Raw genomic sequence first — 13092 nt, forward strand, 5'->3', positions numbered from 1 at the left:
ATTTCCATCATTAGTAATCTTTTTGTGGGAATTTCTTCAGTTACACCATAAAGAGCTCCATATATTGCATCATTTCATTAATCCTACCCATACCTACCTTGAACACCTGGCAGGACACACTCGCGTGGTCCGGCTGCTCCTGGGGAAGGGTGCACTGCTCCACCGTGACCACCAGGGCCGCACTCCCCTCCACCTGGCCGCAGAGGGAGGTCACCTGGCCACACTGACAGCCATCCTTGCAGTCCACTCACACACACTCGACCAGACTGATAAAGAAGGAGTGAGTGATGGATGGCAAAGATGATGAGTGGTGAAAGATGGATGTTCTTAGGAGAATGAAAGCCTGGAGTGATATTTTCTTTCTTTACTACCTGGAGTGATGGTGTTTCTTTTTTTTTTTTCTTTCACTTTTTTTCACTAATCTCAATCACCTTTTTCTCTCTCTCACAGAACATGATGATATATTGGTAGTGACATCTGAGAGGAGAGTGAAAGGGCAGTGATGATAATTTCTTCTGTCTGTACTTTCTTGTCTCAATCATTCATTCTGTATCTCAGACCAAGGGAGAAAATGAAAGGTGATGAGGATAACTTCTCTTACAGTTATATTTCATGCATCACTTCTCTCTCAGAACACACCGTTACACTTGGCTGTCTGCGCTAACAAGCCAGAGGTGGTGAGTCAGCTGATGACACTCAATTGTAAGCTGATAGAGAACAACAGCAAGTGCACACCCATTGACATCGCCCTTCACTACAAGTTGTTTGAGGCGTCGCTGGCCCTTGTCACGCATCCGAGGGGGTGAGCGATAGGGAGATACTGTTTGCCTCATTATTTATTCAGTTCATATTTTATTTCTTCTATGTGATTTTATATTTGAAATTTCTTGTTACCTTTATTTCATCCTCTTCTTCCTTTTCCTCCTCTTATCCCTCTTCATTCTCACACATCACAACCATTATCACCTCCACTTCATCCACTTATTTCTTCCTCTTCCTCCTCCTCTTATCCCTCTTTCTTCTCTAACATCACAACCATTTCTTTCACAAACTATATAAGCACCAGTGGCTTCTTTATATCCTCCTCCTCCTCCTCCTCCTCCTCCTCCTCCTCCTCCTCCTCCTCCTCCTCCTCCTCCTCCTCCTCCTCCTCCTCCTCCTCCTCCTCCTCCTCCTCCTCCTTCTCCTCCTCCTCCTTCCTCTCCTCCTCCTCCTTCTCCTCCTCTCCTCCTCCTCCTCCTCCTCCTCCTCCTCCTCCTCCTCCTCCTCCTCCTCCTCCTCCTCCTCCTCCTCCTCCTCCTCCTCCTCCTCCTCCTCCTCCTCCTCCTCCTCCTCCTCCTCCTCCTCCTCCTCTACCTCCTCCTCCTCTACCTCCTCCTCCTCCTCCTTTACCTCATCACTGACTCAGCCTTCACCCACAGGCCCAATGAGGTACTGTCAACATCGAGTCAGATGAACGGGTGTATTTGCATGGCTCTGATCCGCATACTGCCCCGGGTGTTTGAGGCAGTGCTGGACCAGGCCATCGTGAGAGCCAATGTTAAAGAAACCTCCAAGGATTTCTTTGTGAGTCTAGCTTAAGTTTGTGTTCTGAAATGCTTCCATGGTTCAGACAGACTACTTTCAAAAGGCTTTTTGTTGCTACATATACTAATTACCCATATGTAATTACATAAGCCTATATGCCATTATTCCCACACTTAGCACAGAAAATCAACCAGCACCTCTATATAAATAGAGATGGTGCCTATAGAAGTTCCACGTCACCTCCGTGCGCCTGCGCGCCGGGAACCACCAGCCCAGCCGGCCAATCGCACCTCAGATCCTTTCTGTGCTCGGCATGGTGTTCACCTGTGCCTCTTCTCGCTTCTTCTTGCCATTTTTTTGCCCGTTTCTTTGCCACTTCCATTTCTACTTCTCCCTGAGTTGCCATGGCCGCTCGGAGTTGTGTTGGATGCAAGAGGTGGTTGCTGGGCGAGGCTTTAGAGCTGCATTCCTGCTGTGTGCCATGTGTTCAGCCAAAAACAGGTGTAGTGAGTGTTCCCACCTCTCCCTTCTCCAGTGAAGGATGCTGAGAAGCATTCTGCTAAGGAGAAGTGGGCCAAGTCATCTGGCAGTTCCAGTGAGAAGTGTTCTTGCCAGCAGGAGCCGGCTTCTGAGACCCCTTGGGCCAGCAGGTTTGTCGCTGTAGAGTCTGATCTGGCTGCTATGAAGGCTTCTGTTGGCCAGTTGTGAGCAGTTTTGTTGCCCCTTGCCTCTGATTTCGCGTTTTCAGGGTTTGCAGATGGCGGAGTGAGTGTGTGTCCTCTTCCCAGGTTGGTGCCGGGTGTAGCAGGGCACCGGTCTCCCCCTGTCTCAGGCCCTTCGGTGGTGGCTGCTGGTAGTAGTGGAGCGAGTCTCAGTGTCCTCTCTCTCCCTGGTTTGGCTCTGGGAGTGAGTGGGGGGCAGGCTCCCTCTGTTTCGAGCCCTGCCCCGGAGTTGGCGGTCGGGGGAGTGAGTTTGTGTGCGGCCCTGTGCTCTGCCCCGCTGCCGGTAGCGAGTGGCATGCCTTCACCTGCTGTTCCTGGCCCTTCCACGTTGTTTTCAGGGCTCGGTGGAGTTAGCGTATGTGTGGCCCCTCTCCCCAGTTTGGCTCTGGGAGGGAGGGGTTCCCCCGCTGTTTCAGGCCCTTCCGCAGACTTTTCTGGCTTCGGGGATGTGAGGTTGAGTGCAGCCCCGCTCCCTATCATGGCCCCAGCAGTGAGTGTGGTGCAGAATCCCGCTGTGTCAGGTGCTTCCAGGGAGTTTTCAGGTCTCGGTGGAATGAGCTTGCATGCAGCCCCACTCCCCAGTGTGGCTCTGAGATTGAGTGGTTTGCAGGCTCCCACTGATCTTGTTTCTTCTGTGGCCGGTCCTGGGGTCAGTGGATTGAGTCTACGTGCAGCTCCTCTCTCTGGGAAGGCCTCATGGGCTTGTGGGGAGCCAGCTCCTGCCTGGCCAGTCTCCTCCTTGGCCCTTGTTGGTGGCAGAGAAACGGGACTTCATGCAGCACCACTCCCTGGTGGGTTGCCGGGTGATGGCAATTTTGCAGGCTCGGCAGGCGTGTCTTCCATGGGCCTGCCTCATGTTGATTGGCTGCACGGGTCAATGCCTTCACATGTCCCGCCCCAACCAGTTGATGCGGGGGCGGACCTTGGTGGCGCAGTAGTTAGTCAGGCTGTTGCCTCGGGTTGGCTTGTTTTCTGAAGAGGTGGATGAGGTTTTTGATGACGTTCCCTCTGGGAAGGCTGGCACTCTGGATGAGGAGGGTGCGGCCTCCTTTCGTGAGCTTATTACCTCAGTGAGAGAGTCCTTGGGTCTCCCCATGCCCTCTTCTCTTGCTTCCACTCTTCAGACTGGGGTCGAGCACACCTCTGGGACTTTTTGGCCTGGCCCCCACTCCCTTGGTGCTGCCTTGTTCTCCTTTGGCTCTGGAGGTTTGTAGGGAACAACTGGGCTGTTCCCTGGGGATCTTTAATCCAGCTTCAGCCAAGTTTGCCTTGCCCAGGAGGTGGGCTTTAAGGGCGGAGAAGTGGTACACTCCAGAAGGAGATTCCTGCAGGGCTCTTCCTCTCAATGATGAGCTGCTTCATTTGGTGGTTCCCTTCCTCCCTCCCCTCTTGTGTTTGTCAATTTTGGCAGAAAGGATCTGAGGTGTGGTTGGTTGGCTGGGCTGGTGGTTCCCGGCACGCATGCGCATGGAGGTGACTTCTATAGGCACGATCTCTATATATATAGAGAGATGCTGGTTGATTTTCTGTGCTGAGTGAGGGAATAATGGCATATAGGCATATGTAATTACATATAGGTAAGTATATTCACAAGAAACGTTTTTACTTAAAAAAAAATTATTATTTGAAATTGTTGGTTTTTGTGGTTTTAGTGATGCGTTAGAGAAGGTCAGAGAGATTGTTTTCCATATAAAGCTTACAAGTTTGTTAAATAGATGCACAGGACTACAATATAAATAGAAGATGAAGGATGAAATGCATGCAAAATGAAATTAACATCAAGTCTAATATCAAAAAGATCACACAAGTTATTCCATCCATGTCACTGTTTTTCATATGAAGCTTACAAGTTTATTAAATAGATACATAGAACTAAAAGAGGAATAGAAAATGAAGGATGAGATATATGAAAAATAAATAAATCAACATCTAATCGAACATCAAAAAGTTCACACAAGTTATTCAATCCCTTGGCAGATCAAATACTCATTCTATCCATTTGAGATGAACAAGGAGCAGCTGGAGGGAGAACGGATTAGAAAGAAGGATCCAAAATTTAGACCACTCCCCCTCTATGCCTGCAATGTGAGTGTGTATTTCCCTAGTTGTAATCACCTAGTTGTATATTACAAGGTTCAAATGGGGCTCATAGTGACCTGTCTCCATAGTTACATTTATCCAACTTTTCCTTAAATTTGTGCACACTTTCTGCTGTTACAATCTCTTCACTTAATCTGTTCCAAAATATCCACCATCTTACGTGGAAAACTAAACATTTTAATGTTTCTTGAACACTGATTTTTCGTGATCTTCTGGGAGTGTCCTCTTGTTTGCCTACCTCCATCCTCCGTCAATGATACGTCTATCTATCTTTCCCATATGGTTTACAAACGTATACATTATTATTATATCTCTTTTTTTCCCATCTGTCCTTCAAAGATGATTGTTCCATTTCCTTCAGTCTTTCTTCATAGGGAAGATACCATCTTTGTAGCAGTCCTTTGGATTCTTTCTATTTTCTTGATGTCCTTCTGCTTGTATGGTGACCTCACCATGGATGCATATTCTAGTTTAGGTCTTATCATAATGGTTATGATCTTTTTCATCAAACTCTTGTCCATGTAGTGAAATGCCACCCTGATGTTAGTTAGGGTTCTGTATGTTGAAGTAAATAACCCATTTATGTGTCTTTCTGGAGTCAGGGTGTCTTGTATAATCACTCTCAGGTCTTTTTCTTCACTCCTTTTCATTATAATCTCTTCTCTCATTTTGTATTCCCACTTCAATGTTTCATTGAATCGAGTCTTGAAGGTTGTACTGTTTAGATTATTTAGTGAAGAGTGCATGTTATTATTGAAGTTTGTGTTGCTTTTCAGATTGTTTTGAAATACACACTCAATAGAAAGAAAGGAAGAGACGGGTTTGCTTAAGAGAGTGATGGTTTGGGTGGCTAAGTGGATGAAATAAGATGGTTGAATGGAAGGTTTAAATAGCTGAGTGGATGAAATAGATAGATAGACGAGTAGGTGGCATTGCATTCTTTTCTTTTCTATATATCTTTTACCATAGTTTAGCTTCCACTGTGCTTGTAATAATAATAACAACAACTTCCCTTTCCCTAGGCCATGGTGGACTGCAGAAGAGTGGAGCTGTTGATGCATCCACTCACCCAAACCTTCCTGGAGATGAAGTGGCGGGCATATGGCAAATACATCCACTTGTCCTTCCTCATCATTTACCTGGTGTTTCTCTTCCTTGTTACCTTTTTTGCCCTTGGATACCTGGGGCACAGCATCCATATGGTTCCTGCTAACTACACCACCACTTCCATCTTATACTCTTCCACCACTCCCTGTACTCCTCAGTTTGTCTATGAGGTGAGTGCTTGATAGAGTAGATGAAGGATGAAATGCATGAAAAATAAAATTAGTATCAAGTCTGACATCTAAAAGGTCGCACAAGTTATTCAGTCCATGTAACCTTTTTTCATATGAAGCTTACACGTTTATTAAAAAGATAACAAAACTGCAAAAGAAATGAAAGATGGAGGATGAAATGTGTGAAAAATAAAAACTGGAAATGGAGAGGGAAATGGATGAGGCAGGGTTGCAAGCACTTCCGTTCCCCGTGATAGTGATGGTGGTGGTGAAATGTAGTCATGGTAATAATTATGGTGATGGTGTTAAGTCTGTAAGAGAATAATGGTAGTGATGAAAATGGGTAGAGAACCAGGACATGAGAGGGTCACCAGCACTTCCCTCTACCCTAGCAGTGATGGTGAAATGTACTAATGGTGGTAATTATGGTGATCTTAGTAATGGTTATAGGTGTAAGAGAATAATGGTGGTGATGGAAATTGGTAGAGAGGACATGAGAGGGTCACAAACACTTCCCTCTACCCTAGCAGTGATGGTGAAATGTACTAATGGTGATAATTATGGTCTAAGACAGTAATGGTTATAGGTGCAAGTTATAATAGAATAATGGTGAGGAAAATTGATAGAGAGGACTTGAGGGGGGCTTATAAACACTTCCCTCTAACTTACCAGTGATGATGAAATGTACTAATGGTGATAATTATGATCTTAGTAATGGTTATAGGTTTATGTCCAAGAGAATAATGGTAATGAAAATTGATAGAGGACATGGGAGTGTTATAGGCACTCCTACCCTGCCATTGGTGGTGGTAATAAAATGGTGATGCAAGACAGTGATAGTTGCAAGGAGTGGTGGTGAAAGATAGTTACGAGTAGTGATGATAATGACAGATAATGCTGGATGCGGTATGTGATGAGTCTTGGTGTTGTGTGGTGTTGTCAGTCATACTTATCCTTTTCATGCTTAATTTTTTGTATTGTAATGAGTAAGATTGATAGTGAAGTATTAGTGATGGTGCATAGAGGACAGTGGTGATGGTGAGAGGTATGATGAGTGTTGCTTGCTTCCCACAGCCACAGGAACCTTCAGGCTGCATCTACTTCTCTGCTGTGGCCATCCTTGTGTTTGCCATTCTCAACATTCTCAAGGAAATGGTGCAGCTTTACCATCATAAGTTAAAGGTATATAAATTTGCTCCTCCTCCTCCACCTCCTTCTCTTTCAATTACTTCTCCTCTTTCTATTCCTTCTCCTCCTTTCTCTTTTTCTTGTCATTCTTTTTTTGTTTTTCCTTCTTGTTATTCTTTCTCCTCTTTCTCCTTCTCTTTCTTTTTCTCTTTCTCCTTCTCCTGTGTTCTGTGTTAATGGTAAATCTACAGGGATATCTACCTGAAATTTAGTCAGTGTTCCTGTCAGTTAGTCAGTCAGTCAATCATTCAATCCATATTTTTATCAGTCAATCAATTTCTCATTCACTTAGCCAGCCAGCCAACCAATTTTTCATTCAGTTAGGCAGTCAGTGTAAGTATTTCAGTCACTCACTTCAAATGGTTAGTTGGTAAGGATTTTAGGCTTTTGACTGCTACCTGGTTGATTTTACTTGTTCTACAGCCACATCCAATCTTTGAACTGAGAAGAAATTGCAAAAGTATTCTTTTTCACTGTTAACATTCTTGTAGATGCTTATAAAGGCCATACATTGTTTCTGTTTTTGTTTTGTCACAATGAAAGAATTGAGTTTTACACATGATATTTACTTTTTCCATCACAACCACCACCACCACCACCACCACTCTGACCACAGTACCTAGCAGAGGGGATTAATGTGGTGGAGTGGACCATGTACCTCACTTCGACTTGCATGGTCCTGCCAGTCATTGTGGGTGGTGAATGGAAGGCCCAACAGTTCAACTCTGCCTCCCTCGCTGTCTTCACTGCCTGGTTCACTTTGCTGCTGTACTTCCAAAGGTGAGAGAGTCAACATAGAGAAGGAAGGTTTTTTAAATAGATGGAAATGTCAGAAAAAGTAGTTATTCTTGGTGAGTCAACAGAAAGATTGCACAGAATGGGAGAGATTGAGAGAAAATGGAAAGATCTTGCATTACCTCATTTTTTCTCTCCTCTTTCCTTCTCCTCCTCCTCCAGGTTTGACAGAAGAAAATGAGAAAATGAGTAGTGTTAAATGATCTGTTGTCTGTTTTTTTGTGGCTTTCCTGATATTTTCCCTCCTTCTCTTTCTCATCTCCTCTTCCTTCTCTTCTCCCTCTTCCTTCTCTTCCAACTCCAGGTTTGACAAAAGATAAAGAGAAAGTTGTTAGTATCATTTTTACTATTTGTGTTTGTGTTTTGTCTAATCTTTTCTATCTTCCTCCTCCTCTTTTCCTTAATTTTCCTCCTCCACTTCTCCTCCTCCAGGTTTGATCGCATCGGTATCTACATTGTCATGTTTCTGGAGATCCTGAACACACTCATCAAAGTCCTGGTCGTCTTCTCTGTCCTCATCATCGCCTTCGGCCTTGCCTTCTATATTCTCATGTATCCTGTAAGTCACCCACCAGTGTTCTTTGTTACTGGTGACTTGTGTGTTGTGTGTTTTACCATTGCTATGTTTGATTTATTGAGCTGGAAACTTTATCTGGAAATTCACTTCAGCTAACATAGTTCTATAAGCTCATATTGACTTGATTGTATTGTTTAGTGTGTGTTTTACCATTGTGACATGTTTAATTTATTGAGCTGGGAACTTTAACTGGAAATTCACGCAACTCTATAAGCTCATATTGATTTGATTGTATTGTTTAGCGTGTGTTTTTACCACTGCTACATGTTTGATTTATTGAGCTGGGAACTTAACTGGAAATTCACTTATGCTAGTACAATTCTACAAGCTTTTATTGATTTCCACAAGTACAGATGATTCAGAACTGTATTGAAATATACTGTTCTTCAATTCTTTTTATGCAGTTTGTAACATCTATGTATCTTTGATTTATAGAGCTTGGCATCAATACTGAAAATTCACTTGAAAATGCTGTTCTGCAAACTTATTAACTTTAATTTTTTCTATTTAAGGGAGTCTGGTCATGGGCTAAGAAATAGATAAATTAATCAAATAGAATAATTCTTCAAGCCTGCACATCCATAAGAACAGATCCACAAATATATTACAATATATTGATCTTTAAACTTGAACAATCCCTTTACTGTTCAACTAGTGATTTCAGGTACCTGGCTTTAGTATACCTTATATTTACTTGCTGGTCTGGTAATGTATTGGTATTTTTAATGTACCTTTGTAGAAATATGTTGTTCTTTAGACTCTAACCATTTTTTACCCCCTTTGCTGTTTTGATTAGTGCTTTCAGGTGTCTGGCTTTAGTATATCCATTATTTACTCACTAGTCTGGTAATATATTGGTATCTGTCGGTGTACCTTTGTAGAAATGTTTTGCTCTTTAAAATTAAACCATTTTTACCCATTTATTCTTTCTGTTAGTGTTTGCAGGTGCTTGGGTCTAACATATCCATCATTTACTCACTGGTCTGGTAACGTATTGGTATCTTTGGGTGTACTTTTGCAGGGCAGCCACTTGTCGTTTTCCTCCGTGCCCATGTCAGTGATGCACACGTTTTCTATGATGCTTGGCGAGGTGGACTTCCTCAATATCTTTGTGTATCCTTACTTCGGCGAGAGCACCAAGGGGGACCTGCTGCTCTTCCCTGTCACCACTTTTGGTAAACACACACACACACACACACACACACACACACACACACACACACACACACACACACACACACACACACACACACACACACACACACACACACACACACACACACACACACACACACACACACACACACACACACACACACACACACGGGACATCGTCGATGGCGGAGGTGGTCGCTGAGCTCAGAGCAATCATCTATAATTCTACAGTTACCTAAGAGTAACCAAGGTGGGAAAGGAGCTGGTAATGTTTGTCCCGTCTCCATATAGTCATGTTAACTGTTGATTAGCAAAATAATGTCCAGTGAAGGTAAATATAAACTGTAGCCTGCGTTTGAGCCATCAGCTGGTTTGTTTACGTCTGCGCAACATGGCGGCCGTGAACTCGAAAGAGGAATCAGACTTCACAGGGTTTCAAGGAATAATGGAGAAGAGCGCTTATGTGAAGAAAATTCTGGAGTTAGAAGGTAAAATTGAAAAACTGTTTGAAAAGTATGAGGGCCTGGAAACGAGTTATGACAATGTAAAGAGACTGTGCCGATATGAAGAAGGAAAATGCAGCACTGAAAGAGGAAGTTAAGCTAATTAAAGTGAATTGCGAAAAATGTGGAGAATCTCTAGGAAAAGTGATGGAGAAGCAGGCTGAATGGAAAAAAGTCAGGAAGTGGAAAGAAAGGAGGTAAATTACAAAGTTGCAAGTCTGGAAAAGGAAATCAAAGAGTCAGGGAGAAAACTTTGGGCCTTGCTGAAATTATAGATCAACAGATCATAGAAGAGAAGATAGCTGAGAAAGTGGTGAAGGTTATTAAGTCAAATGAGACATTGGTGAGGGAAACTGTAGACAAAAAGAGATGTGTGGTGATATTTGGTGTGGAGGAGGATAAGACACCGAGTAAAATGGAGAGAGAGAAAACATAAAAAGGTGATAAATAATATCATTAATGTGGTGCAAGAGGAGGAAAAGACCTAGTACAAGAAATAGAGGACTTCCATAGAATTGGAAAGTTCACAAGAGAAGGTATGAGGCCAATAAGAATCAAACTTAAGTCACAAAAGGATGTAGATGAATTGGTGGAGAAGTCATGGAGGCTAGCCCAGCAGGAAACAACAAGGAAGATTTGGTTGAGAAGAGATCTCGGTGAAAAGGAAAGAGAAATGTTAAATGAGTTGAGAAAGGAGGCTTTGAAAAAAATGAAGAGAGGACAGAAGAGAGAAGAAAGAGTTTTTCTGGAGAATCTTGGATATGAGACTGAGGAAGTGGTTCATAACCCAGAAAAGTACAGCAAGAAAGGACTAAAGAAACTTACATATGAGCGAAATGTAATGTATTCCAACATAAATGGAGTGATATCGGGATTTTAGAACTCAACGATTACTTGAGGGACAAGAACCCAGATATTGTGGGTCTTACTGAAACAAAACTGAGAGAGGAGAAGACCTGATGAAGGTTGGAGAAGGAAATATAACGTTTGGAAAAGAAATAGAGTAGGTAAGATGGGAGGAGGAGTGATGTTGCTGGTTAAAAAGATATAAAGGTGGATCAAGTGAAAAAGGTATGGGAAAGGCAGAAGTGCTAAAGATCAGAGCAGAAACTAATGAAGGAAAAAGAGGCACTACATAGTGGTGTACGTACCACCTAAGACAAATGCATGGTCAGTACAGGAATATGAAGAAATGATAAGTGATACAGGAACATGTCTGGAAGAAATGTTGGGTGGCTGTGAACGAACTATAATGATGGGAGATTTTAATTGTAAAGAGGTGTGTTGGGAGGACTGGTCAATGGAAGGATCAGAGACAACATGGGGAAATACACTATTGACACTGGCAATGGAAAATGTGTTAACTCAGTGGGTCAAAGAAGATACTAGGTTTGGAGGAGAGGGAGCATCGTCAAGACTGGACTTGGTCTTTAGTACAGAGCCAATGGTCATTGAGGAGATGAGGGTGGAGTGCCCTTTAGCAAAGAGTGATCATGCAGTTTTGGAGTTCAAGGTGATAGACGAAGAGAAATCTAGAAGAAATGAAGAATATAAAGTGGGAAGATGGAATTATGCCAAGACAGATTTTGGAAACCTAAAGAAATTCTTTCAAGAGACAAATTGGATGAAATTCAAGAGTGCTAAGGAGCAAATGAAAAGTGGAAGGAATTTATAAAAATATACAAAGAAGGTGAGAAAAATTTGTACCAATAAGACAACATAGAGAAGTTGGAAAGCAGGACTGGTTTAACGATAGATGTGAAAAGGCTAGAACAAGAAAAGAGGATGCATGGAAGAGGTGGAGAAGGAAAAGACGGATTAAGCAGTGGGAAAGTTACAAAAGAGCAAGAAATGAATATGTGTTGATTAGAAGAGAAGAAAGAAAGAAACAAGAAAAGGATATAATTGATAAATGTAAAGACCAACCAAGGCTTTTTTACAGACATGTGAACAACAACATCAAAAATAGAGAAAGTATTGAAAGTTTAGAAGTAAATGGAGTATACAGTGAAGATCCCAGGGAAATGGCAGAGGCTATGAATGGATGCTTTCGGAAGGTATTCACAAAGGAGACTGCTTTTGACAAACCACTGGTAATGGAACAGAAAGGGATTATGAAGGAGTTTCAAGTAACGGTGGAGGAGATCAAGAACATGATGGGGAGTTTAGAAGTGAGAAAAGCTGTGGGACCTGATGGGGTATCAGGATGGATTTTAAGAGAATGCAGGGAGCAATTGGCAGAAAAAGTTTGTGAAGTAATTGATGCCTCATTAAGGGAAGGCGTAGTGCCCCAAGACTGGAAAAGAGCTAACATTGTCCCAATCTATAAATCAGGTAACAAGAGAGACCCATTGAACTATAGACCAGTGTCACTTACAAGTGTGGTAGCTAAGATGTGTGAGAGGGTGGTGAAGACTAGATGGACAGACTTCTTGGAGAAAAATGACATACTTTGTGAGTGTCAATTTGGTTTTAGGAAAGGGCGTTCATGCACGACAAACCTGATATGTTACTATTCGAGGGTGATAGATGTAATACAGGAAAGAGATGGTTGGGCTGATGGAATATATCTGGATTTAAAAAAGGCCTTTGATAAGGTACCACACCAGAGACTGATCTGGAAACTTGAAATGGTAGGAGGAGTGCATGGCAGTTTACTAAAATGGATGGAAGACTTTTGGTAGGAAGAGAAATGAGAACAATAATTAAGGACAGACCATCAGAATGGGGATTGGTGGAGAGTGGAGTTCCACAGGGATCAGTGTTGGCACCAGTAATGTTCGCAGTCTACATAAATGACATGGTGGATGGGGTGTCCAGTTATGTGAGCCTATTTGCAGACGATGCAAAATTGTTACGAAAAGTGAGATGTGACAAAGATTGCGAACTACTCCAGGAAGACTTGGACAGAATATGGAAATGGAGCTGTACATGGCAAATGGAGTTCAACACGACAAAATGCAAGAAAATAGAGTTTGGCAAGAGTGAAAGAAGAATCAGGAGTATGTACAAGATAGGAAATGAAGACATAAAACCAGTCATGAAGAAAAAGACCTTGGGGTGACAATTACCAATGACCTATCGCCAGAGAGACATATAAACAAAATAATTGGAGAAGTATTGAACTTATTGAGGAACATAAGAGTGGCGTTCGTATATCTAGATGAAGAAATGATGAAGAAAATAATTACTGCAATGATAAGACCGAGGCTTGAATATGCAACAATACAGTGGGCTCCGAACTTAAA

The 13092-nt window shown here is 42.6% G+C and overlaps 1 protein-coding gene across 4 annotated transcripts in view; it reads left to right on the forward strand.

Moving 5' to 3' along the window:
* Nucleotides 1-13092, forward strand: part of LOC123507407 (transient receptor potential cation channel subfamily A member 1-like) — a 44504-nt gene that overhangs the window by 25238 nt on the left and 6174 nt on the right. For all 4 annotated transcript variants that reach the window (XR_006675650.1, XM_045260225.1, XM_045260227.1 and 1 more), the window contains 9 exons: nucleotides 114-280; nucleotides 633-802; nucleotides 1422-1566; nucleotides 4227-4334; nucleotides 5372-5626; nucleotides 6701-6808; nucleotides 7431-7594; nucleotides 8042-8168; nucleotides 9208-9361. Coding sequence is in view for 3 of the 4 variants with exons in the window: in XM_045260225.1 (XP_045116160.1) it covers nucleotides 114-280; nucleotides 633-802; nucleotides 1422-1566; nucleotides 4227-4334; nucleotides 5372-5626; nucleotides 6701-6808; nucleotides 7431-7594; nucleotides 8042-8168; nucleotides 9208-9361 (1398 nt within the window). In the remaining variant the exon portion in view is untranslated. The remainder of the gene's footprint in view (nucleotides 1-113; nucleotides 281-632; nucleotides 803-1421; nucleotides 1567-4226; nucleotides 4335-5371; nucleotides 5627-6700; nucleotides 6809-7430; nucleotides 7595-8041; nucleotides 8169-9207; nucleotides 9362-13092) is intronic.

Source organism: Portunus trituberculatus, chromosome 22 (genome assembly GCF_017591435.1).
Source record: "Portunus trituberculatus isolate SZX2019 chromosome 22, ASM1759143v1, whole genome shotgun sequence".
NCBI lineage: Eukaryota > Metazoa > Arthropoda > Malacostraca > Decapoda > Portunidae > Portunus > Portunus trituberculatus.